This window comes from Daphnia magna, linkage group LG1, assembly GCF_020631705.1.
Source record: "Daphnia magna isolate NIES linkage group LG1, ASM2063170v1.1, whole genome shotgun sequence".
Classification (NCBI taxonomy): Eukaryota; Metazoa; Arthropoda; class Branchiopoda; order Diplostraca; family Daphniidae; genus Daphnia; species Daphnia magna.
In genome coordinates, this window is record NC_059182.1 from 2378707 (window position 1) to 2404308 (window position 25602).

Genomic DNA, 25602 nt, shown 5'->3' on the forward strand with positions numbered 1-25602 from the left:
GCGGTAAGTCCCCTTAATTTCCGTTGCAATATTCAGTTTTGTTTGTAAATTATTTCAACAATTTTGTGTGAGTTGGGCAAATTTATTGCTCTTAGCGTGAAAGGTGAAACTCGTACCATATTTAGCCGGGTAGGAATGTCGTATTCGCTTTGGCTTTTTTCCAATCTTGAAGATGCAGGAATGGATAGGCAACCCCACTTCAAGCATGACTGCAAAGGTATTTATAAAGAAGGTGACGTGGATCGTGCTTCATTGCATCAGCGCTTCTTATTTGGTAAGTCACTCTCTTCTTACATTCCTTTTCTGTTTAGTAATTGTTCTAGATTATTCGTTGTCGCATTCGTTTACTGTGTTGTCCAACTTGAAATCTAGGTTCCGTATTTCAAAATGAAAAATAAATTCCTAGAAGCATATAATGAAATTTCATGCTGAAGGGCGGAATTTTTATTTGCGTGGCGTCATTGTCTAGACATATTGGAATTCTTCTAAAAATCCTAATATCTGGTTGTGTAAAAACCAAAAAACGGAAAACAATTGAGCAAACCAATACTATTCAAATATTCTTTCTCAAATCTTTGTTAAGAATTTCCCAAGAAAGATGTTTAATTGTTTTGTCATGCGTGGTGCAACTGCATTCTAAGCGCGATGCTGCATGATAAAGATAAGAAACGCGTCGGACTTATAACAGAGGAAACCATTTTTGGCTGGTTCACTTTCAGCAAGCTACGTTCACTGCACAGACATAGCAGACTATCGTGTCGACTCCTCTCCCCTAAAGTTTTCTAAACAAAGTAAGTGTAACTAACCAAGTAAAATCGAGAAAAGATACGTTATGACTAGCGCAGTCAGACAAAATGTTGTCGATTCAGACGTTGAACTAGATCGCAAAAATGTGATCGGTCAAAGTAGAAAAGCTATCATTTTTGGAGGCACTTTTGGAGGCCAAACTCAAGTGGTCATAAAGCGTATCATGACTTCAGATTTGCATCCTTACTGGGAGAAGATAACAGCTGGCGAGAGCTTCAACAAACTAGCAGCATTACATCATCCGAACGTTCGGCAAGTTATAGGCGTCTACGACGACGACAACTTTCGGTAAGAAAAAAAAAATTTACTTCTTAAATATTGAACACATCTTGATAACAGTTTTTATTCGCATTCCAAAGGTATCACGTTATGGAATTGTGCGTCGCAAGTATTTTTGATTACTGTTGCGACACGTACAAAGGTGAAGTGCCTAGCCAGGGGGATGGCATTTTTCAGATGATCAGCGGATTACATTATATCCATTCACAGGGATTCATTCATCGTAGTATCAAGCCGGAAAACGCCCTCATTTCACCATCGATTCAGATTAAAATATCAGATTTCGGGTTGACGATGCCCGTATCCGCTAACGCTAGTTTCTCCATGAGTAGTAGTCAAAGGACTTCACTCGAAATGCAAGCACCTGAACTTCTTCAGAATGAGGAAGATAATTCCAGTGTAGAGAAAAGTGATGCCAGACATAATGTAGCCAGCGATTCCTTCTCGCTCGGGTGTCTGTTGTACAGTTTTCTGACTAAAGGAGATCATCCATTTCTCAGTGGAGGATCCCGTCATTTTGTCCCTCTTAACATCATCGAAGGGAAATACAGCTTGGCTTGTGAGTTCCTTTTACTTTCGTAAAAATGAGTTTACGGAGATGAATGGTTTTGTTTGTACTTGCAGCTTTAGGAGAACAACATTTTGCTGTGGCCATCATCGAAAAATTAATCAAGAGAGAACCACATGAAAGGATGAAATTGGATGAGGCGTTGACATTGCTAGAGCCGCAAATTTCACGTGCTTAAATTTTTCTTTCGTTGCTCGGTGTATTTTGTTTCAGTATTCACAAATATACTTTTTTGAAGGAAAGAAAAGGGGGTGTAACTCAGTGGTAGAGTGTTCGCTTCGCATGCGAAAAGTCTGGAGTTCAATCCTCCACTCCTCCATCAAATGATTTGACGATTGATTCTTGTAGAAAAAGAGCAATATCGGCCTTCATCTATTAATTTTCCATATTAATGGCCCTCAGAAATGTTCGAAAGAATAAAATCTCTTTTTTCAAAACGTTGAAATAATTTTCTGCCAAATAGAAAAATTTCTTCGCCTCAGTAATTGGATCCATCTTGTAATCATTAATATTCAGACGGAATACATTTTTGGTCTTCATAGGCCTTGAACGCCAGACTTCTGCGTCAAAAGCGGATGCTCTACTCCCGAGCCATAGCTTCTTTACTTAGTCGTTGTTGATTTCCCTAGTACCTAGGGTTTCTCCAACACACAAGCATTTCATTTCCGTTCCATTCCCACATCCGTGAACAATCCAGTTATTATTGCTTATTAAAATCACAGCCGCATTTCCATTCATGGGTAAAACCCGAGGCATGTTTTCTAGAATTTGGATTTCCTGGATGTGAAGTGTTAAATTTGTTGGAGTTCGAGGTAATCGCCATATTGTTTATTCTATTCTGGTGTTACGTGCTTGTTCTCGGTGTTGCTCCAAAGTTAATCTAATCCCTAGGAGAAAAATGACATTGATGTGGAATAACCCGGTAAAAATTGATTTAACTGTATCGTTCTTATGAGATAACTGGTTATCTATATTATGACAGGCCATCCCATTCACTGTTAGTTTAGCTGAGAAACAGTGTGTTCCTGGTCGTGATTTTGTTTTGGTTGGTGACGCATTCTACGGAGCTCAAAGGTCCTCAACTTACCTGTGCAAATGCAAAGTTTTATAAAGGAAAAATGTGTAATGAAACCTTTTTACCCTAATGTTTGTAGATTCTCCATCAGTTTCGTTCAGACAGATTCCGGGACGCGGCTTTTTCAATTGGATTTCCGTTTTGATCAAAACGAGGCAGTCCTCAATTCAAATTTTCCAATCGGATGCTGGGGCGAAGAGGAACGCCACCCTTTACCTCTCTTGATGGGAAGGAAATTCAACATTGAGGTCAAATGCTCGACCGATCGTTTCGTGGTATGAAACCGTAAATCTGCAAACAATTCGATTTTGAACTCACCTTTCTTTTAACTTTTCGGTAGATCATTGTCGATTTCCAGTACCATTGCGAATTTGCATTTCGTTTCGACATGAACATGGCCGATACCTTGATGATTGAAGGCGATGTATTTATTCAGAGTGTTCAAATTAATTAGTGCTGATGGTGCTTTCGTTATTGAACTAAAATTCTCAATACAAATAGGTCATAAATAATATAAATTCCTGCGATGCAATCGTACTAAACTTAACTGATGCCAGGCAAAACTCGATTGTACTGTACTACGTACCATGCGGTATCGTGCATTTTCCCGACAAGTTGGGTACCTGACTATGGCCTTGGAGGCTGCGAAACTTACGCCACCCAAGGTCATCTTTGCCACACTGTCAGGTGGGCGGGGTAATCGGTTTTCCATACCTTAGTTCATATCCTTTTGGGGAACAACCACGACTCGTAGCGGTTAAAAAGAGTCTGATTCATACAGTTTTCGTCTGACTTTCGATTGGAAAGGTTGGTTTCTGATTCGCTTTTACCTGGGCGTTCACACCCACCATCGTTCCAGTTTTCGTGTTTTTTGTTAAATATCAGGCTTTAGTTAAAACTTAATACACGCTAAGCTAAAGCTGCGTGCATTTCCTCGTGGCATTTTGGTCGAAGCTATCTCTTCCGCTCTAATAAGATAACGATAAAAGTTTCCCCCTTCTGTTGCAAGCAAACCCACACATCTTTTATGTTAATCCTTGGGTGTTGCATTATTCTCATTTCTAAACTAGTTTGACAGTGGTATGCTTGTATTCTAGATCGTCTGTTCAACAAAATGTCCAAAACAATTTCTTTGAAGAACCCGGTAATTTAAAAAAATTTTAAGGTTTATTGCTATGATCATGTATGTGTTCAAAGTATAATACTTTGTAGGAAGTACCAATTGTGCATACTATTACTGATGGCAAGCTTGAGGTTGGAGATAAAGTTGAAGTCAAGGGCGAGCCTCTAGAAAACGCTGTTCGGTATTAACTTTTCAATTCTTCCTATTTAAAGAAAAATTATCACTGTTGTCTTTTGTTAATAAAAAAAAAACCTTTAAAATAGATTTTCTGTCAACTTCATCGAAGATTACAGTCAACAATGTATTTTTCATTTGGACTTCCGTTTCAACGAGGAAGAACCTTACAAACGGACGATCGTTCGCAACACCAATTTTCCTTCTGGTGATTGGGGTGCAGAAGAGCGTGCAGATAATCCGCTTGAAAGAGGAGAACCTTTCAAGCTTCAGATCAAAGTCTTGGAGGATCGTTTTAGTGTAATAAGATAAAATAGATATTGCTTACACAGTCTATGAAGATTGTGTCAATGATTAATTTGTTTACTTTTCAATAGGTCGAGCTTAACGACGCTCATCATTTTGATTTCAATCATCGTGTTTCACTCGGCAATGCAGACATAATCAAAATCCAAGGAGATGTCAAGATCAAGGCGGTCAAAATAAAAGAATATTGAAATGTTTTACATTAAAAAGAAGAATGGTAACTTTGTTACTTGTTTAACCCTATTTTGTGTAGTGCTTGGTAGTAATGCTTTAGTGAAGGTCTGTTTGTATTTTAACTCGTACATCAGAGATCAATAAATTATAGCATCAGCAGTCAGTTTGCAGTAATAAATACTAACAATAAAATGTTAAGATAAGCTTTATGAAGTCGTGTAAAGTACGTTCTGATATCCGTTATTACCTTAGGGATATTTCATCGGTACTTGCCCTGGCAATTCACGCTTTATTGCAGTTTTAGTTCTTCAAAAAATTGATAATTTAGATTAGGACCATAATATTTTAAATACTTGTTGGCTGCTGTTAGTAATTGTATCAATGTTTGCTTATACAAACCACCGATCAAGATGATTCAAGATCTACGTGTTGAATATGTTCTGTATGCCCGCCACACATACTTGGACGTATCTGATTGGTCAACGAGTAGCCGTAAAAGCAGACAACTAGACGTCACTAGGGGGTGAATAGTACTAGTACACAACCGAAATTGATAGAAGTGTTTCACTTACATTTTATTTATCAAAGTGATTGATTATTCTCAGTGTTAATCAATCCAGGGTATAGAAAAGATTATTTGGAATGTTATAGTAATTTACAGGTATTCCTCATAAACTTCTTACTTGAAGAATGTGGTTAAAGTTTTGGGTAATCGCCTTGTCGATTGGTTCACTTGTGATTGCCGAAGAACGAAATTAAAAAAGCCGTTGATGAAACCGGTTCCGATATTGAAGCAGCTGAAGAAGAAATCCAAGATGAATCTGAAACCACAATTGATAAAGTGGAGAACTTTCAGTGCTGATATAAATTTTAATTCATGGAGTGAACTCTATGACTATTTGAAGGAAATTGAAGAAGCCACAAGTGAGACTACAGAAGATGCAGTTGAGCCTGCAGTACAGCTTCAGTTGATGACAGATGGAGATGCTCTTACCCTGGACGGGGAGAATAATGAAGAGGGAGAACCTGTGATTGTTCATGGAACAATCAGTGATGTGATACATGAAGTCCCTGCACCTGATCTAAGCCAAAGCAAAGTAATAATTGGGGATGAAGAAGATACTCAAAAATCTGCTAAATCTAAAATCATTACTACAAAAGCTGATTGGACTTTTATCCAACATACTTTAAAAACGTTGGACGAAAAGGAAATGGCAATTAAATCCAAGTTAGAAGATGAAGTTTCCGATGAAGAACTCACAGAAGATGAGAAAAAAGGAAAAGAAATATTTGAGAAGGGTAAACAGATAACAACTTTGACCCGAGCCAATCGTAAACTAGCACACAACATGTTTGTGGAGGCTGCTGAACTTGGGTACATTCCAGCAAAAGAACGTGTTGCCTGGTCTCAGTTGCTGGGATCTAACTCTCTTGAAGAGCTCCCAATTGCAAGAAAAACTTTTGAAGAGTTGGCAGAACTGGGAAAGCCAGATTCTCAAATGGTAATTACAATGCAATTTCATCATTCCCTGTATATCCTTGAAATGATTGCTTTTAATTAACTATGTTTTCATTAGGCCATGGGATTTTTATATGCTACTGGCTTAGGTGGCCTGGAACCCAATGGAGCTAAAGCACTTCTTTACTACACGTTTGGTGCTATCGGTGGATCATCTTGGGCTCAAATGGCTTTGGCGTACCGTTATTGGTCTGGAATCGGCGTGACGCCTAGTTGTGAGAAGGCGCTGGATTTTTACCGTCGAGTTGCCAATGGAGTGGCTGATGAATTAACTCTCTCGGGTGGCACAGCAGTGCATCGTCTACGTCTGCATGATGAAGCAGAGAATCCAGGCCAATCATCCGGCGTCCTTGATTCCGATCTCATCAGTTATTACCAGCTTCAGGTATGCGCAATATCTTCCATTTAAGAAAAGCAATGGTTTCTTTTTAGCTTTATGATACAACAGGCAGAAAAAGGAGACGTAAAAGCTCAGCTAGGACTCGGGCAACTACATTACCAAGGGGGTAGAGGTGTTGAGCAGGATCACCAACGCGCTTTGAATTACTTTTTGCGAGCTGCCGATGCAGGTGATGCCCACGCGATGGCTTTCCTCGGGAAGGTATCTTATCTGACCTAGTTCATTCTTGTAATGCAAAATATATCTGATTTTTTTTTAAATTGCAGATGTATCTGGAGGGAAGCGAAGCTGTACCTCAAGATAACGCCACAGCTTTTCAATATTTCAAAGCAGCGGCTGATCGTAACAACCCCGTTGGTCAGGCTGGACTAGGTTTGATGTACCTTCATGGTCGACATGTTGAAAAGGACGTTAACAAAGCCTTCCAGTATTTCAATTCAGCCGCTGATAGAGGCTGGGTGGATGGACATCTCCAACTCGGAAACATGTACCTCGGTATACCAATTGGGAAGTTTTGATAAGTTCTTGCTCTTAACTTTTCAATGAACGATGACAGCTGGATTGGGTGTCCGCCGTGACTACAAGCTGGCCATCAAATACTTCAACCTGGCATCCCAAGCCGGCAACACTTTGGCAATATACCAGCTAGCGAAGATGCATGCCGCCGGAACTGGAATGATCCGCTCATGTCATACTGCAGTAGAGGTAAAAGCACATCACCCCTTTTTTTTTTAAAATGTTTGTTAAGCGTGCAACTTATTAATTTTTGTATAACTGTACAGCTTTTTAAGAACGTCGTAGAACGAGGAAAATGGGCAGATAAATTAATGGAAGCTTATGCAGATTATCGGGATGGGCATGTCAATGAAGCGTTGATAAAATATATGCTTCTTTCCGATCTCGGTTACGAAGTGTCTCAGAGCAATACCGCTTTTATCCTCGATCGCAGTAAGTCTCGATTATGGAAAAAAAAGCTAACACTTGTTTAGTTCCCTACTTTATACTTCTCACCGATTTCTTTCAGAGGAGACTGATCTCTTCAACGTGAACGAAACGATGGTCCGGGCGTTGCAATACCTTGGGCGGGCAGCGGCTCAAGGCTACGCTCCTGCCCGCGTTCGTCTGGGCGACTATTATTACTATGGCTGGGGCACCGACGTGGATTTCGCTTCCGCTGCTGTCCATTACCGTATCGCTTCTGACCAACTGCATAGTGCTCAAGCTATGTTTAATCTGGGCTACATGCATGAACAAGGATTAGGAATGAAACAGGTAGGCAATTGTTTGCAATCTGATCCACATTGTCGCCAATGGTACATTTTTATTTTTATGTTTAGGATATCCATTTAGCCAAGAGGTTTTACGATATGGCTGCTGAAGCAAGCACAGATGCTAAAGTACCTGTAGCTCTTGCTCTTGCCAAGTTGTCAGTTCTCTTCGGCCTTCGATACATGACAGAAAATGATTGGCAGGAGTTAACGCTTTCGCTCGATCCTGCCACTTATTTAGGACCTGACTGGGACTTGTACCTCATTACAACATTGCTGGGACTACTTGTATTGGTGGTTTACCTGAGGAGACCTCAGCCTTGAAAATGGAAGAAAATGTGTAACATTTTTCTTTTTGATTTTGCAAACAACTAAAAACTATTCGGGGTCATTGTAATATATCGAAATATTTGTGAATCCGCAAGACACGAAAAGTTGCGGTTGCGGGTCCAGTTCAATAAAATCCAACAGTAAACTCAGTTTTTCATGCAGCTCTCTAAGAATAGCAAAGAAAACTTCACCGACTGACAAGAATGCTTTTTCAAAATAATGCGGGGAAACTGGTGAGTTTTTGTTTTGTTTTGTTTTTATGTTTAATCTGTTGTTTGTGGATTGTACATAATAGTGCACCTAAATTTCTCCCTTTGAAAGGGTCCGGAAGATTAGAAGATATAGCAGTTCAATTCAACCAAACAGACTCATCATTGAATTGGCATAGGCCATTGGCTTCACGTCCGGGTGTGGGACGGCATCGTAAGTCGTGAAGCGAGGCTTCATGTCCTTGCCATTCATCGTAATGAAAGCCCCTTTGTTACCCATGGTATCACTATGGCGGAATAATTATTAAAATTTTAGTCAACATACAACATGAATGTTTTAAACAAAAGGTAATCACCAATAGTTGGGAGCGGAGAAGACGGTAATGCATTTTCCGTCGTGGGCTTCTTCGTAGCCATCCGCTTTGACTTCGTGACTGCGAATTATGTAATCGAGGTGATTGTGCTCCAAAAATCGAGCTGTGACGTCTGGACCGAACTGGATTCCCACACCTGTAATGACAATGTTCATTTTTCCTCTTGATTTTCTATGTACTTTTACTGCTGCCTTATCAAATTCTAACTTACCTCGTTTTGAAGGAGAACGCCCTTTCATCGGCTGAGGATCAGACCATAGCAGTTCACACATGATCCCTTCTTCCGGTGGCTGACGATTACGATCCGTTGTACGGATGTCTTCCAAGGTTATTCCATCCCGCGAAAATAGCCCGCCATGCATCACCTAGGGTAGACGTATCTTGAATCAAGCTTAAAGTTTTTAAAGAAGGAGGAAAGAAAGTGAAACCTACCAGCACTCGCTGATTAAGGCAATGGCACAAAGGAAGCCAGTTATAGACTTCGGTGAAGAGCTCAGCCATTTGTAACGAATATTTTGACTTGACTTCGCCTTCGAACCCGTACATTTGGTTCATTGTTTGGCTTTCGTGGTTACCTCGCGCCATAAAAAAGTGATTCGGGTACAGTAATTTGAAGCCAAATAACGTAAAGATGCATTCTACCGAGAAGGAACCCCGATCTACGAAGTCCCCATTAAAAAGCTATGCAATTAAAATAATTAGCAATGCATCGCTGATTATCTGCAAACTGGGACAAAAACTCACGAATGGGTTTTCGGTCGACGGGAGACCATTGAGTTTGAAAATGTTCATGAGATCATAAAACTGACCATGAATATCGCCACATACTGTGAACTTGCTTTCTTCAGGTATGGTTACATCAATAAGTGATGGTTGAGCTTTGAACAAGTCAGCTACCTCTAATAGTATCTGGGGAAAAAAAATAATTTTATGTGCACATAATAGAGAATCATATTCAATACCTGGAAGGCATATTTTCTGTGAAGTTTCTTTTGATCTTTATATGCATCCATAAGTTCTTGCATGAACTCTAATGTAACTTTTCCATTGACCAGATGAGGGCCAGAATAAGTACTCTCAACAGCCATAGAATCAATGTTGATAGATTCTGACACTGACTTCTTCACCGTGTCAACAGCAATTGCTCTTTCAAAGGCCTGTTGCCTAACAATTTTGCTGCACTCATTAAATTTCAATTTAGCATCTTTATCATTTGGTCTGGCTTTGAAGACAGTTTCATAATCTTTTAATGCAAATTTTGTTTTTCCCAAAGCCATGTAAGATGCAGCTATTAATTTTTCAAAGAAAATCAAGTTCGACATAATTTTAAGATATTTCACAGTGAAGTGTAGTGACAGTACCTCTTCTATAGTAACCTTTGACATATGTTTTGTCAAGGCTGATAGCCTTCGATGCATCTTCTAAGGCATAGCCAAAACACTCTGTCTTTAAATAGGCAAAACTCCTGTTGGCATACAGGACAGCTGAGGTAGGATTGCATTCAATGGCATTAGAGTAAAGCGTTATGGCTTTGACATAATTTTGTTCTAAAATGCCAAAAAGTTATTCATAATTACTGCATTATGATACTCATAAACTTTTTAATATTACTTTTGAACAATTCATTGGCTTCTTCTTTAAGGGTATCCGCCTTTTCCAAATTCATGTTCTGTTCCATTTTCCCTTATAAATTTGATAAAACAACAAATTGATATAATTCTACTGGGGATTCTTTGAAATGGGGGATGGGGGATCCTGAACGTTGCCAGTTGCGCCAACACCGAAATTTCCGTCACGTGTGTCAAAAATCCAAAATGGAAATCAAATTTATATTTCAGTTTTTGAAGCAGCAGAAGTTGGCAAGTTGCTGAACCAAACGTATGTTCTGCTATCGTAAATATCAATAAATACAGCCCATAAGCCCAAGTCCAATTGGCAATTGTGTATTTGTGTGTTATAAATTTTGTTAGCTTTGAGAAATTTATTTTTATTTCAAGCAAAAAACATTACAATTTATTCTACATTATATTTTAAAATTGTTATTGCTAGTTTTTCGTACTTTGTTGTTTAGAAATAGGTAGTAGATTAAATGCAGTAGTCGGCAACCTTTAATCTCTGGCAATTGTTATTATGGCGCGAATACGTCCCATCTCATGGCCAACAGAGTAAGTCTTGCCTCCGTTTTCTCTTCCACGAGTAAGGTTTTGTGATCAAATTTAATAAAAAAATCATATTGTATCTATTTGGAAGACATTACAGTTCTCGTAACTGTGAAAACTAAAAAAATGTCCAAGTCTTCACAGAAGAATACTTTATTTAACTACTTTGTGAAGTCCCCCACTGGGAGTACAACACCTTCAAGGGGCTCCTCTGCTTTGGCGTCTTCTCCGTCCTTATCAAGTCCTTCAGCAAATACAACACCTCGCCGTACAGCTTTAACTCCTTCTAATAATGATACCCCAAAACTAAAGGTTAAACAAGGAATATCCAAAACCCTTCTGTCTCAAAAAGAAGGCTATGAACTTGGCAGTCTTGTTTGGTCAAAACTTGATGGCTTTCCTTGGTGGCCCAGTCTTGTTTGTCTACATCCTGTTAAGAAAATTGAAAAGGAAAATGGGAAGATACATGTACAGTTTTTTGACAACCCGCCAACAAGATCTTGGATTCACATGAAATTTGCAAGACCTTACACAGGAAGCCAGAGCTTTGAATCACTTGGCGTTGGGAAACCTCAAGACAGCAGTTGGCATGAAGCCTGCAAAGAAGCTGATAAAGCATTAAACATTCCACTAGAGGAAAGGCACAGTCTGGTAGTTGAATTACTTCCATCCGATGAAGAGAATAGTATGAGCGAAGGATCTACACCCAAAACATCAAGCAAAACATCTAAAAAACCTGAAGGTCCAAAACCTAAAAGAAGGCGTATCCTGGCGCAAGTTGACAGCGATGATGACGTTTCAGACGAAGAATACAAGCCAGTAAAAATTGCTAGTAGTGAATCAGAAGCTGAGGACAGCCTAATTGAAGAAGAGCAAGAAGAAGAAATCCCAGAAGAAGAGGAAGAGACTCCTGTGAAAAGGAAACGTAAACTACCAGCTATGAATTCGAAAAGCGTTATAAGCACTCCGTCTAATATAAAATCATTCGCTTGTGATTCTCCTTCCACCATCAGTAATAGTACTAAAAAGAAGTTGTCTGACTTCAGTTGCAGAGATGCTGATGGTGCAATTTGCGATAGCCAAAGTGAAGATAGACGTTTTTCTCATTTGTCGTACGATTTCCTCAAGCCAGAGAAAATTCGTGACGCACAACGGCGCCGTCCTGATGATCCCGAATACGATCCAAGGACTATCTATGTACCTGATTCGTTCAAGCAAAGCCTCACTCCAGCTATGGTAATTTTATTTGTGCGCAGTTAGTAGCCATATTTATTTTTTCGCTTTCATTTATGATTGTTTACATTAACAGCGTCAGTGGTGGGAGATGAAAATCAATAACTTTGATGTCATACTATTTTTCAAAGTCGGAAAATTTTATGAGCTATACCATACTGACGCGCTGATTGCTGTCAAGGAATTGGGGATCATCTTGATGAAAGGTGATCACGCACACTGCGGCTTTCCTGAGCGAGGCTTTGCGAAATACTCCTCTCAGTTGATCGAAAAAGGCTACAAAGTGGCCCGAGTCGAACAGACAGAAACACCAGAAATGATGGTCGAACGTTGTAAACGCATGTCTCGCCCCACCAAATTTGACCGCGTCGTGGAGCGTGAGGTATGTCAGATTACTTCCCGTGGAACTCGGACGTACAACGCGATTGAGGGAGATAATTGGCAGGTATATCTTAACATGATGCACCTTATTTCAATTGAGCGTTTTACATGAAATTTTAAATTGTAGGTTGAGCACCATTTTCTGATGGCAGTGTGGGAGAAAAGTGGACCAGAGGGTGCTGGCGGAAAAGTTGAATTTGGCGTAGCGTTTGTCGATACATCCATTGGGAATTTTCAGCTGGGCCAATTCGAAGATGATCGTTATCGGTCCCGCCTTTCGACACTCCTTACTCGTTACAATCCAGTAGAAATCATTTCTTCCAAACGCGGAATCTCAGCGGATACTAGTCAAGTGTGGAATGCCGCCTGCCCTGCCGCTCTCCATGAGTTGGTCAGTTCGAATGCCGATTGCTGGGACCCAATGAAAACTCTGCGCTCTCTAGCCGAAAGTGATTGCTTTAAAGTGAATGGGGATCTAAACTGGCCAGAAGGCATTAAGCCTCTCCTAGATGAGACGAGCACCCTTGGTTTGGCGGCCAAGGAGGAATCTGAACTAGCCATTCGAGCTCTAGGTGCCCTTTGTTGGTATCTAAAGGAATGTAAACTGGATCAAGAACTTCTATCACGTCGTTCTTTTCAAGTCTACCATCCTATTGATCAAGAACCGCAAGAAGATGCTCTGATTGGTTCCCATATGGTTTTGGATGGGATGACGCTACGCAATTTAGATGTCCTTGTGAACTCTTCCATGGGTACAGCAACGGGATCACTGCTAGAACGACTTAACCGCTGCAATACGGCGTTTGGTCAACGGATGCTTCGTCATTGGTTGTGTGCACCTTTATGTCAACAGGAGTCCATTGACGATCGTTTAGATGCAGTAGAGTATCTCTTGAACGATGCATCTGTTGTAGAAAAAGTGGGAAAGATACTCAAGACTCTTCCTGATCTAGAACGATTGGTCAACAAGATACACAGTCAAGGTAGCTCTTTAAAAGCAAAGAATCATCCAGATAGCCGCGCAGTCTTCTTTGATGGACATATTTACAATAAGAAAAAAATCACGGATTTCTTGCTGACATTGGAGGGTTTCCGATCCGCACAAAAAGTCGAGGAATATTTCCGCGAGTCCACCATTATTTCCAAGCTACTCAACCAATCGGTCAAACTAAAAAGCCAAGGTGGGGAATTTCCGGATATGGACAAAGAACTGGAATTCTTTCGTCTCGCCTTTGATCACCAGCAGGCAGCTAAGGAAGGAACGATGATTCCTCGACCAGGTGTCGACAAGCAATATGACCAGGCTTTGGAGCGGATTGCTGAAGTCCAGGCTGAAGCTGAGAAATACCTGCAAGATCAAAAGCGTCACTTTGGCGGAAAAGTAACTTTCATCGGCACTGATAAAAAACGGTTTCAGTTGGAAGTCAGTGAGGCAGTCGGTGGTCGTGCAGGTCCAAGTTATGAGCTACAAGGCCAGCGCAAGGGATTCAAGCGCTATTACACTACGGAATCCCGTGGTTTTCTTCAACAAATGCTGGCAGCTGAAGAACAACGAAATGCGGCACTTAAGGATATAAGTCGACGGATTTTCGAACAGTTTGATAGTCACCATGTTTTATGGGAGAATGCCATTAAATGTCTTTCCGTACTAGATGTTCTTCTGGCGCTCACCGCTTTTGCAGCTGACCAGAAAGTTTGCCGTCCTCGAATTGTTTCTCCAGGAAGCCACCAGAGCCCATTTCTACGGCTAGTACAAGGGCGCCATCCTGCTCATTCCCAGCTATTTGCCAACAACGAGTTCATTCCGAATGATGTCAGTATAGGATCTTTTCTTCCATCTGAAGCTGACCCTCCTGTTGAGGCAGATCACTCCCTTACATTGGTAACTGGTCCAAATATGGGCGGTAAGTCGACTTTGATGCGGCAAGTTGGACTCTGTGTCATCCTAGCCCAGATGGGATCTTTCGTACCTGCCGAAGAATTTGAGCTAACTCCAGTGGACCGGCTCTTTACGCGATTGGGTGCCAATGACCACATCTTGGGAGGTGAAAGTACCTTCTTCGTCGAACTGAGTGAAACAGCCGCGATTCTCAAACATGCCACACTTCATTCACTAGTCTTGCTGGATGAACTGGGTCGAGGCACTGCCACCTTTGATGGAACAGCTATTGCGTACTCTGTTGTGGATTACTTGGCGCGTCGACAATGTCGTACCTTGTTTTCCACGCATTATCACAGTTTAGTTCACGACCTTTCATCGCATCCCCAAGTTCGTCTAGGCCACATGGCGTGTATGGTGGAAAATGATGAAGAAGTTGACGATCCTAGCCAGGAAAATATTATTTTTCTCTACCAGTTTGTGGATGGAGCTTGTCCCAAGTCGTATGGATTTCACGCTGCTCGTTTGGCTGGTCTGGAGCGAAATATTATTACCCGCGGCTTCCAGCAGGCCAAACAAATGGAATCAAGGATGCTCTCTGTTCAGCTTTTCCGAGATATGTTTCAAAAGCAAACGACTTTGCCTGTAGATTTCCAGCCGAATTGGAATTGCCTTTTGTGAAATTTTGGGGGTTTATTTCTGTTGATATCTAGCTAAACGTTGAACAAATCGGTAACAAAGAAAACACTCAGTTGTTTCATGTAATGTTTAGGGTCACGCTACCCTCACCCCAAGTTTCTCTTCTTATTTTTTCTGTTGCACCCGATTTTAAAGGTTTCGTTTTTTTTCCCCATTTTGAATTGTACAAGAAATATAATGATGAGCATCTGGATAAATATCCATTACCTTAACTATTATATGTTGCCGTCCGAACGTTAAGAGCCTTGTTTTTGTACTTACAGGTCTAAATAGCCCTTTTACCGTTGCTACCTAGTATGGGTTTACTAACCAGGTGTTATCTCCTGCTTACCGATGTAGTTACAAGACGTCTACCAACTAATGACTCTTAATTTCAGAAACTGAAAAATATTCGGTTAAGTGAACGGATAGGGATAGCCAACGCCTGAGGACAATCATACTAGGAGAATTCCTTCATAGTGAGTGAAATAATCAACGAAAATCAACATGTTCGGTAAATCTATATCTATTGCTGTTGCCATAGTTTATCGTTTGGCTGATGTAAAACACCAAACAAAGTTGGTATGCTGACAGCATTTTGTTTCATTTTATTTCAAAAAAGGCAGGTAAACGAGAAAACCAATAGCTTAATCGTAATCAGCGTTCAATTTTAATAATATCGTGTGAATTTGGTCGAATTTCAAGAGATGTCGTTTTTTGAAGATTTTGACGAAAGTGGTAAGGCTATACCCTTCCCACTTTTTCATTTTTGGCCAAAATTTAAATTACGCTTAAAATACATGCTTCCGATTCAGAATTGAGCGGCATTAACGAAAATCAAGTTTATTTTGCCGTTGGTTTTATAGTTTTGGAACTAAACGTAAAAAACACCAAACATAGTTGGTATGCTGACAACAATTTTGTTTCATTTTATTTCAAAAAAGGCAGGTAAACGAGAAAACCAATAGCTTAATCGTAATCAGCGTTCAATTTTAATAATATCGTGTGAATTTGGTCGAATTTCAAGAGATGTCGTTTTTTGAAGATTTTGACGAAAGTGGTAAGGCTATACCCTTCCCACTTTTTCATTTTTGGCCAAAATTTAAATTACGCTTAAAATACATGCTTCCGATTCAGAATTGAGCGGCATTAACGAAAATCAAGTTTATTTTGCCGTTGGTTCTTATAGTTTTGGAACTAAACGTAAAAAACACCAAACATAGTTGGTATGCTGACAACAATTTGTTTCATTTTATTTCAAAAAAGGCAGGTAAACGAGAAAACCAATAGCTTAATCGTAATCAGCGTTCAATTTTAATAATATCGTGTGAATTTGGTCGAATTTCAAGAGATGTCGTTTTTTGAAGATTTTGACGAAAGTGGTAAGGCTATACCCTTCCCACTTTTTCATTTTTGGCCAAAATTTAAATTACGCTTAAAATACATGCTTCCGATTCAGAATTGAGCGGCATTAACGAAAATCAAGTTTATTTTGCCGTTGGTTCTTATAGTTTTGGAACTAAACGTAAAAAACACCAAACATAGTTGGTATGCTGACAACAAAATTTTGTTTCATTTTATTTCAAAAAAGGCAGGTAAACGAGAAAACCAATAGCTTAATCGTAATCAGCGTTCAATTTTAATAATATCGTGTGAATTTGGTCGAATTTCAAGAGATGTCGTTTTTTGAAGATTTTGACGAAAGTGGTAAGGCTATACCCTTCCCACTTTTTCATTTTTGGCCAAAATTTAAATTACGCTTAAAATACATGCTTCCGATTCAGAATTGAGCGGCATTAACGAAAATCAAGTTTATTTTGCCGTTGGTTTTATAGTTTTGGAACTAAACGTAAAAAACACCAAACATAGTTGGTATGCTGACAACAAAATTTTGTTTCATTTTATTTCAAAAAGGCAGGTAAACGAGAAAACCAATAGCTTAATCGTAATCAGCGTTCAATTTTAATAATATCGTGTGAATTTGGTCGAATTTCAAGAGATGTCGTTTTTTGAAGATTTTGACGAAAGTGGTAAGGCTATACCCTTCCCACTTTTTCATTTTTGGCCAAAATTTAAATTACGCTTAAAATACATGCTTCCGATTCAGAATTGAGCGGCATTAACGAAAATCAAGTTTATTTTGCCGTTGGTCTTATAGTTTTGGAACTAAACGTAAAAAACACCAAACATAGTTGGTATGCTGACAACAAAATTTTGTTTCATTTTATTTCAAAAAAGGCAGGTAAACGAGAAAACCAATAGCTTAATCGTAATCAGCGTTCAATTTTAATAATATCGTGTGAATTTGGTCGAATTTCAAGAGATGTCGTTTTTTGAAGATTTTGACGAAAGTGGTAAGGCTATACCCTTCCCACTTTTTCATTTTTGGCCAAAATTTAAATTACGCTTAAAATACATGCTTCCGATTCAGAATTGAGCGGCATTAACGAAAATCAAGTTTATTTTGCCGTTGGTCTTATAGTTTTGGAACTAAACGTAAAAAACACCAAACATAGTTGGTATGCTGACAGCAAAATTTGTTTCATTTTATTTCAAAAAGGCAGGTAAACGAGAAAACCAATAGCTTAATCGTAATCAGCGTTCAATTTTAATAATATCGTGTGAATTTGGTCGAATTTCAAGAGATGTCGTTTTTTGAAGATTTTGACGAAAGTGGTAAGGCTATACCCTTCCCACTTTTTCATTTTTGGCCAAAATTTAAATTACGCTTAAAATACATGCTTCCGATTCAGAATTGAGCGGCATTAACGAAAATCAAGTTTATTTTGCCGTTGGTTCTTATAGTTTTGGAACTAAACGTAAAAAACACCAAACATAGTTGGTATGCTGACAACAATTTGTTTCATTTTATTTCAAAAAGGCAGGTAAACGAGAAAACCAATAGCTTAATCGTAATCAGCGTTCAATTTTAATAATATCGTGTGAATTTGGTCGAATTTCAAGAGATGTCGTTTTTTGAAGATTTTGACGAAAGTGGTAAGGCTATACCCTTCCCACTTTTTCATTTTTGGCCAAAATTTAAATTACGCTTAAAATACATGCTTCCGATTCAGAATTGAGCGGCATTAACGAAAATCAAGTTTATTTTGCCGTTGGTTTTATAGTTTTGGAACTAAACGTAAAAAACACCAAATAGTTGGTATGCTGACAGCAAAATTTTGTTTCATTTTATTTCAAAAAGGCAGGTAAACGAGAAAACCAATAGCTTAATCGTAATCAGCGTTCAATTTTAATAATATCGTGTGAATTTGGTCGAATTTCAAGAGATGTCGTTTTTTGAAGATTTTGACGAAAGTGGTAAGGCTATACCCTTCCCACTTTTTCATTTTTGGCCAAAATTTAAATTACGCTTAAAATACATGCTTCCGATTCAGAATTGAGCGGCATTAACGAAAATCAAGTTTATTTTGCCGTTGGTCTTATAGTTTTGGAACTAAACGTAAAAAACACCAAACAAATAGTTGGTATGCTGACAACATTTTGTTTCATTTTATTTCAAAAAAGGCAGGTAAACGAGAAAACCAATAGCTTAATCGTAATCAGCGTTCAATTTTAATAATATCGTGTGAATTTGGTCGAATTTCAAGAGATGTCGTTTTTTGAAGATTTTGACGAAAGTGGTAAGGCTATACCCTTCCCACTTTTTCATTTTTGGCCAAAATTTAAATTACGCTTAAAATACATGCTTCCGATTCAGAATTGAGCGGCATTAACGAAAATCAAGTTTATTTTGCCGTTGGTTTTATAGTTTTGGAACTAAACGTAAAAAACACCAAACAAAGTTGGTATGCTGACAACAATTTGTTTCATTTTATTTCAAAAAAGGCAGGTAAACGAGAAAACCAATAGCTTAATCGTAATCAGCGTTCAATTTTAATAATATCGTGTGAATTTGGTCGAATTTCAAGAGATGTCGTTTTTTGAAGATTTTGACGAAAGTGGTAAGGCTATACCCTTCCCACTTTTTCATTTTTGGCCAAAATTTAAATTACGCTTAAAATACATGCTTCCGATTCAGAATTGAGCGGCATTAACGAAAATCAAGTTTATTTTGCCGTTGGTTCTTATAGTTTTGGAACTAAACGTAAAAAACACCAAATAAAGTTGGTATGCTGACAGCAAAATTTTGTTTCATTTTATTTCAAAAAAGGCAGGTAAACGAGAAAACCAATAGCTTAATCGTAATCAGCGTTCAATTTTAATAATATCGTGTGAATTTGGTCGAATTTCAAGAGATGTCGTTTTTTGAAGATTTTGACGAAAGTGGTAAGGCTATACCCTTCCCACTTTTTCATTTTTGGCCAAAATTTAAATTACGCTTAAAATACATGCTTCCGATTCAGAATTGAGCGGCATTAACGAAAATCAAGTTTATTTTGCCGTTGGTTCTTATAGTTTTGGAACTAAACGTAAAAAACACCAAACATAGTTGGTATGCTGACAGCAAAATTTTGTTTCATTTTATTTCAAAAAAGGCAGGTAAACGAGAAAACCAATAGCTTAATCGTAATCAGCGTTCAATTTTAATAATATCGTGTGAATTTGGTCGAATTTCAAGAGATGTCGTTTTTTGAAGATTTTGACGAAAGTGGTAAGGCTATACCCTTCCCACTTTTTCATTTTTGGCCAAAATTTAAATTACGCTTAAAATACATGCTTCCGATTCAGAATTGAGCGGCATTAACGAAAATCAAGTTTATTTTGCCGTTGGTTCTTATAGTTTTGGAACTAAACGTAAAAAACACCAAACAAAGTTGGTATGCTGACAGCAAAATTTTGTTTCATTTTATTTCAAAAAAGGCAGGTAAACGAGAAAACCAATAGCTTAATCGTAATCAGCGTTCAATTTTAATAATATCGTGTGAATTTGGTCGAATTTCAAGAGATGTCGTTTTTTGAAGATTTTGACGAAAGTGGTAAGGCTATACCCTTCCCACTTTTTCATTTTTGGCCAAAATTTAAATTACGCTTAAAATACATGCTTCCGATTCAGAATTGAGCGGCATTAACGAAAATCAAGTTTATTTTGCCGTTGGTCTTATAGTTTTGGAACTAAACGTAAAAACACCAAACAAATAGTTGGTATGCTGACAGCATTTTGTTTCATTTTATTTCAAAAAAGGCAGGTAAACGAGAAAACCAATAGCTTAATCGTAATCAGCGTTCAATTTTAATAATATCGTGTGAATTTGGTCGAATTTCAAGAGATGTCGTTTTTTGAAGATTTTGACGAAAGTGGTAAGGCTATACCCTTCCCACTTTTTCATTTTTGGCCAAAATTTAAATTACGCTTAAAATACATGCTTCCGATTCAGAATTGAGCGGCATTAACGAAAATCAAGTTTATTTTGCCGTTGGTCTTATAGTTTTGGAACTAAACGTAAAAAACACCAAACATAGTTGGTATGCTGACAACATTTTGTTTCATTTTATTTCAAAAAGGCAGGTAAACGAGAAAACCAATAGCTTAATCGTAATCAGCGTTCAATTTTAATAATATCGTGTGAATTTGGTCGAATTTCAAGAGATGTCGTTTTTTGAAGATTTTGACGAAAGTGGTAAGGCTATACCCTTCCCACTTTTTCATTTTTGGCCGCCAAAATTTAAATTACGCTTAAAATACATGCTTCCGATTCAGAATTGAGCGGCATTAACGAAAATCAAGTTTATTTTGCCGTTGGTTCTTATAGTTTTGGAACTAAACGTAAAAAACACCAAACATAGTTGGTATGCTGACAACAAAATTTTGTTTCATTTTATTTCAAAAAGGCAGGTAAACGAGAAAACCAATAGCTTAATCGTAATCAGCGTTCAATTTTAATAATATCGTGTGAATTTGGTCGAATTTCAAGAGATGTCGTTTTTTGAAGATTTTGACGAAAGTGGTAAGGCTATACCCTTCCCACTTTTTCATTTTTGGCCAAAATTTAAATTACGCTTAAAATACATGCTTCCGATTCAGAATTGAGCGGCATTAACGAAAATCAAGTTTATTTTGCCGTTGGTTCTTATAGTTTTGGAACTAAACGTAAAAACACCAAACAAATAGTTGGTATGCTGACAGCAAATTTTGTTTCATTTTATTTCAAAAAAGGCAGGTAAACGAGAAAACCAATAGCTTAATCGTAATCAGCGTTCAATTTTAATAATATCGTGTGAATTTGGTCGAATTTCAAGAGATGTCGTTTTTTGAAGATTTTGACGAAAGTGGTAAGGCTATACCCTTCCCACTTTTTCATTTTTGGCCAAAATTTAAATTACGCTTAAAATACATGCTTCCGATTCAGAATTGAGCGGCATTAACGAAAATCAAGTTTATTTTGCCGTTGGTCTTATAGTTTTGGAACTAAACGTAAAAAACACCAAACATAGTTGGTATGCTGACAGCAAATTTTGTTTCATTTTATTTCAAAAAAGGCAGGTAAACGAGAAAACCAATAGCTTAATCGTAATCAGCGTTCAATTTTAATAATATCGTGTGAATTTGGTCGAATTTCAAGAGATGTCGTTTTTTGAAGATTTTGACGAAAGTGGTAAGGCTATACCCTTCCCACTTTTTCATTTTTGGCCAAAATTTAAATTACGCTTAAAATACATGCTTCCGATTCAGAATTGAGCGGCATTAACGAAAATCAAGTTTATTTTGCCGTTGGTCTTATAGTTTTGGAACTAAACGTAAAAAACACCAAACATAGTTGGTATGCTGACAACAAAATGTTTCATTTTATTTCAAAAAAGGCAGGTAAACGAGAAAACCAATAGCTTAATCGTAATCAGCGTTCAATTTTAATAATATCGTGTGAATTTGGTCGAATTTCAAGAGATGTCGTTTTTTGAAGATTTTGACGAAAGTGGTAAGGCTATACCCTTCCCACTTTTTCATTTTTGGCCAAAATTTAAATTACGCTTAAAATACATGCTTCCGATTCAGAATTGAGCGGCATTAACGAAAATCAAGTTTATTTTGCCGTTGGTCTTATAGTTTTGGAACTAAACGTAAAAAACACCAAACATAGTTGGTATGCTGACAGCAATTTTGTTTCATTTTATTTCAAAAAAGGCAGGTAAACGAGAAAACCAATAGCTTAATCGTAATCAGCGTTCAATTTTAATAATATCGTGTGAATTTGGTCGAATTTCAAGAGATGTCGTTTTTTGAAGATTTTGACGAAAGTGGTAAGGCTATACCCTTCCCACTTTTTCATTTTTGGCCAAAATTTAAATTACGCTTAAAATACATGCTTCCGATTCAGAATTGAGCGGCATTAACGAAAATCAAGTTTATTTTGCCGTTGGTCTTATAGTTTTGGAACTAAACGTAAAAAACACCAAACATAGTTGGTATGCTGACAGCAAAATTTTGTTTCATTTTATTTCAAAAAGGCAGGTAAACGAGAAAACCAATAGCTTAATCGTAATCAGCGTTCAATTTTAATAATATCGTGTGAATTTGGTCGAATTTCAAGAGATGTCGTTTTTTGAAGATTTTGACGAAAGTGGTAAGGCTATACCCTTCCCACTTTTTCATTTTTGGCCAAAATTTAAATTACGCTTAAAATACATGCTTCCGATTCAGAATTGAGCGGCATTAACGAAAATCAAGTTTATTTTGCCGTTGGTCTTATAGTTTTGGAACTAAACGTAAAAAACACCAAACAAAGTTGGTATGCTGACAGCATATTGTTTCATTTTATTTCAAAAAGGCAGGTAAACGAGAAAACCAATAGCTTAATCGTAATCAGCGTTCAATTTTAATAATATCGTGTGAATTTGGTCGAATTTCAAGAGATGTCGTTTTTTGAAGATTTTGACGAAAGTGGTAAGGCTATACCCTTCCCACTTTTTCATTTTTGGCCAAAATTTAAATTACGCTTAAAATACATGCTTCCGATTCAGAATTGAGCGGCATTAACGAAAATCAAGTTTATTTTGCCGTTGGTCTTATAGTTTTGGAACTAAACGTAAAAAACACCAAACATAGTTGGTATGCTGACAACATATTGTTTCATTTTATTTCAAAAAGGCAGGTAAACGAGAAAACCAATAGCTTAATCGTAATCAGCGTTCAATTTTAATAATATCGTGTGAATTTGGTCGAATTTCAAGAGATGTCGTTTTTTGAAGATTTTGACGAAAGTGGTAAGGCTATACCCTTCCCACTTTTTCATTTTTGGCCAAAATTTAAATTACGCTTAAAATACATGCTTCCGATTCAGAATTGAGCGGCATTAACGAAAATCAAGTTTATTTTGCCGTTGGTCTTTATAGTTTTGGAACTAAACGTAAAAAACACCAAACATAGTTGGTATGCTGACAACATTTTGTTTCATTTTATTTCAAAAAGGCAGGTAAACGAGAAAACCAATAGCTTAATCGTAATCAGCGTTCAATTTTAATAATATCGTGTGAATTTGGTCGAATTTCAAGAGATGTCGTTTTTTGAAGATTTTGACGAAAGTGGTAAGGCTATACCCTTCCCACTTTTTCATTTTTGGCCAAAATTTAAATTACGCTTAAAATACATGCTTCCGATTCAGAATTGAGCGGCATTAACGAAAATCAAGTTTATTTTGCCGTTGGTCTTATAGTTTTGGAACTAAACGTAAAAACACCAAACATAGTTGGTATGCTGACAGCAATTTTTGTTTTATTTTATTTCAAAAAAGGCAGGTAAACGAGAAAACCAATAGCTTAATCGTAATCAGCGTTCAATTTTAATAATATCGTGTGAATTTGGTCGAATTTCAAGAGATGTCGTTTTTTGAAGATTTTGACGAAAGTGGTAAGGCTATACCCTTCCCACTTTTTCATTTTTGGCCAAAATTTAAATTACGCTTAAAATACATGCTTCCGATTCAGAATTGAGCGGCATTAACGAAAATCAAGTTTATTTTGCCGTTGGTCTTATAGTTTTGGAACTAAACGTAAAAAACACCAAACAAAGTTGGTATGCTGACAGCATTTTGTTTCATTTTATTTCAAAAAAGGCAGGTAAACGAGAAAACCAATAGCTTAATCGTAATCAGCGTTCAATTTTAATAATATCGTGTGAATTTGGTCGAATTTCAAGAGATGTCGTTTTTTGAAGATTTTGACGAAAGTGGTAAGGCTATACCCTTCCCACTTTTTCATTTTTGGCCAAAATTTAAATTACGCTTAAAATACATGCTTCCGATTCAGAATTGAGCGGCATTAACGAAAATCAAGTTTATTTTGCCGTTGGTCTTATAGTTTTGGAACTAAACGTAAAAAACACCAAACAAAGTTGGTATGCTGACAGCAAAATTTTGTTTCATTTTATTTCAAAAAAGGCAGGTAAACGAGAAAACCAATAGCTTAATCGTAATCAGCGTTCAATTTTAATAATATCGTGTGAATTTGGTCGAATTTCAAGAGATGTCGTTTTTTGAAGATTTTGACGAAAGTGGTAAGGCTATACCCTTCCCACTTTTTCATTTTTGGCCAAAATTTAAATTACGCTTAAAATACATGCTTCCGATTCAGAATTGAGCGGCATTAACGAAAATCAAGTTTATTTTGCCGTTGGTTTTATAGTTTTGGAACTAAACGTAAAAAACACCCAAACATAGTTGGTATGCTGACAAATTTTGTTTCATTTTATTTCAAAAAAGGCAGGTAAACGAGAAAACCAATAGCTTAATCGTAATCAGCGTTCAATTTTAATAATATCGTGTGAATTTGGTCGAATTTCAAGAGATGTCGTTTTTTGAAGATTTTGACGAAAGTGGTAAGGCTATACCCTTCCCACTTTTTCATTTTTGGCCAAAATTTAAATTACGCTTAAAATACATGCTTCCGATTCAGAATTGAGCGGCATTAACGAAAATCAAGTTTATTTTGCCGTTGGTCTTATAGTTTTGGAACTAAACGTAAAAAACACCAAACATAGTTGGTATGCTGACAGCATTTTGTTTCATTTTATTTCAAAAAAGGCAGGTAAACGAGAAAACCAATAGCTTAATCGTAATCAGCGTTCAATTTTAATAATATCGTGTGAATTTGGTCGAATTTCAAGAGATGTCGTTTTTTGAAGATTTTGACGAAAGTGGTAAGGCTATACCCTTCCCACTTTTTCATTTTTGGCCAAAATTTAAATTACGCTTAAAATACATGCTTCCGATTCAGAATTGAGCGGCATTAACGAAAATCAAGTTTATTTTGCCGTTGGTTTTATAGTTTTGGAACTAAACGTAAAAAACACCAAATTTATTTTTGCTGACAGCAAATTGTTTCATTTTATTTCAAAAAAGGCAGGTAAACGAGAAAACCAATAGCTTAATCGTAATCAGCGTTCAATTTTAATAATATCGTGTGAATTTGGTCGAATTTCAAGAGATGTCGTTTTTTGAAGATTTTGACGAAAGTGGTAAGGCTATACCCTTCCCACTTTTTCATTTTTGGCCCAAAATTTAAATTACGCTTAAAATACATGCTTCCGATTCAGAATTGAGCGGCATTAACGAAAATCAAGTTTATTTTGCCGTTGGTTTTATAGTTTTGGAACTAAACGTAAAAAACACCAAACAAAGTTGGTATGCTGACAACATTTTGTTTCATTTTATTTCAAAAAGGCAGGTAAACGAGAAAACCAATAGCTTAATCGTAATCAGCGTTCAATTTTAAT

General features: G+C 37.4%; 6 protein-coding genes and 1 non-coding gene across 10 annotated transcripts; 6 read left to right on the top strand and 1 right to left on the bottom strand.

Moving 5' to 3' along the window:
* Window positions 1–360: 360 nt before the first annotated feature.
* Window positions 361–1896, top strand: LOC116936469 (serine/threonine-protein kinase/endoribonuclease ire-1). Its single transcript, XM_032943610.2, has 3 exons — window positions 361–1095; window positions 1167–1645; window positions 1711–1896. Exons 1-3 carry the CDS (start codon window positions 833–835, stop codon window positions 1830–1832), a joined length of 864 nt encoding a protein of 287 aa, XP_032799501.1. The 5' UTR covers window positions 361–832; the 3' UTR covers window positions 1833–1896.
* A 5-nt stretch (window positions 1897–1901) lies between these two features.
* Trnaa-cgc lies at window positions 1902–1973 on the top strand. Its single transcript has one exon. It is a non-coding gene; the product is annotated as a tRNA-Ala (tRNA).
* Window positions 1974–2434: 461 nt separating this feature from the next.
* Window positions 2435–3241, top strand: LOC116936478 (32 kDa beta-galactoside-binding lectin). Its single transcript, XM_032943621.2, has 4 exons — window positions 2435–2576; window positions 2637–2728; window positions 2809–3004; window positions 3070–3241. Exons 1-4 carry the CDS (start codon window positions 2553–2555, stop codon window positions 3181–3183), a joined length of 426 nt encoding a protein of 141 aa, XP_032799512.2. The 5' UTR covers window positions 2435–2552; the 3' UTR covers window positions 3184–3241.
* Window positions 3242–3343: 102 nt separating this feature from the next.
* LOC116936474 (galectin-4) lies at window positions 3344–4669 on the top strand. 3 transcript variants are annotated; one of them, XM_045177502.1, is made up of 5 exons: window positions 3344–3416; window positions 3827–3873; window positions 3942–4033; window positions 4116–4326; window positions 4404–4669. In XM_045177502.1, the coding sequence occupies exons 1-5, from the start codon at window positions 3359–3361 to the stop codon at window positions 4521–4523; spliced, it is 528 nt and encodes a 175-aa protein (XP_045033437.1). In that variant the 5' UTR covers window positions 3344–3358; the 3' UTR covers window positions 4524–4669. The 3 variants fall into 3 exon arrangements, with proteins under 3 accessions (XP_045033437.1, XP_032799509.1, XP_045033439.1); XM_032943618.2 differs by lacking the exon at window positions 3344–3416 and adding an exon at window positions 3449–3536; XM_045177504.1 differs by lacking the exon at window positions 3344–3416 and adding an exon at window positions 3489–3603.
* A 332-nt stretch (window positions 4670–5001) lies between these two features.
* LOC116936466 (protein sel-1 homolog 1) lies at window positions 5002–8173 on the top strand. Its single transcript, XM_032943607.2, has 8 exons — window positions 5002–6008; window positions 6084–6410; window positions 6474–6626; window positions 6692–6920; window positions 6982–7130; window positions 7208–7373; window positions 7450–7697; window positions 7763–8173. Exons 1-8 carry the CDS (start codon window positions 5277–5279, stop codon window positions 8015–8017), a joined length of 2259 nt encoding a protein of 752 aa, XP_032799498.2. The 5' UTR covers window positions 5002–5276; the 3' UTR covers window positions 8018–8173.
* An 88-nt stretch (window positions 8174–8261) lies between these two features.
* On the bottom strand, window positions 8262–10484 carry LOC116936467 (serine/threonine-protein phosphatase 5). Its single transcript, XM_032943608.2, has 8 exons — window positions 10218–10484; window positions 9968–10153; window positions 9569–9894; window positions 9351–9515; window positions 9039–9287; window positions 8818–8971; window positions 8589–8742; window positions 8262–8519 (listed from the first exon to the last, which is right to left on the bottom strand). Exons 1-8 carry the CDS (start codon window positions 10282–10284, stop codon window positions 8378–8380), a joined length of 1443 nt encoding a protein of 480 aa, XP_032799499.1. The 5' UTR covers window positions 10285–10484; the 3' UTR covers window positions 8262–8377.
* A 193-nt stretch (window positions 10485–10677) lies between these two features.
* LOC116936464 (DNA mismatch repair protein Msh6) lies at window positions 10678–15148 on the top strand. 2 transcript variants are annotated; one of them, XM_032943604.2, is made up of 4 exons: window positions 10678–10771; window positions 10857–12001; window positions 12075–12443; window positions 12507–15148. In XM_032943604.2, the coding sequence occupies exons 2-4, from the start codon at window positions 10892–10894 to the stop codon at window positions 14937–14939; spliced, it is 3912 nt and encodes a 1303-aa protein (XP_032799495.2). In that variant the 5' UTR covers window positions 10678–10771; window positions 10857–10891; the 3' UTR covers window positions 14940–15148. The 2 variants fall into 2 exon arrangements, with proteins under 2 accessions (XP_032799495.2, XP_032799494.2); XM_032943603.2 differs by having other exon boundaries at window positions 10727–12001.
* The last annotated feature ends 10454 nt before the right edge of the window (window positions 15149–25602 follow it).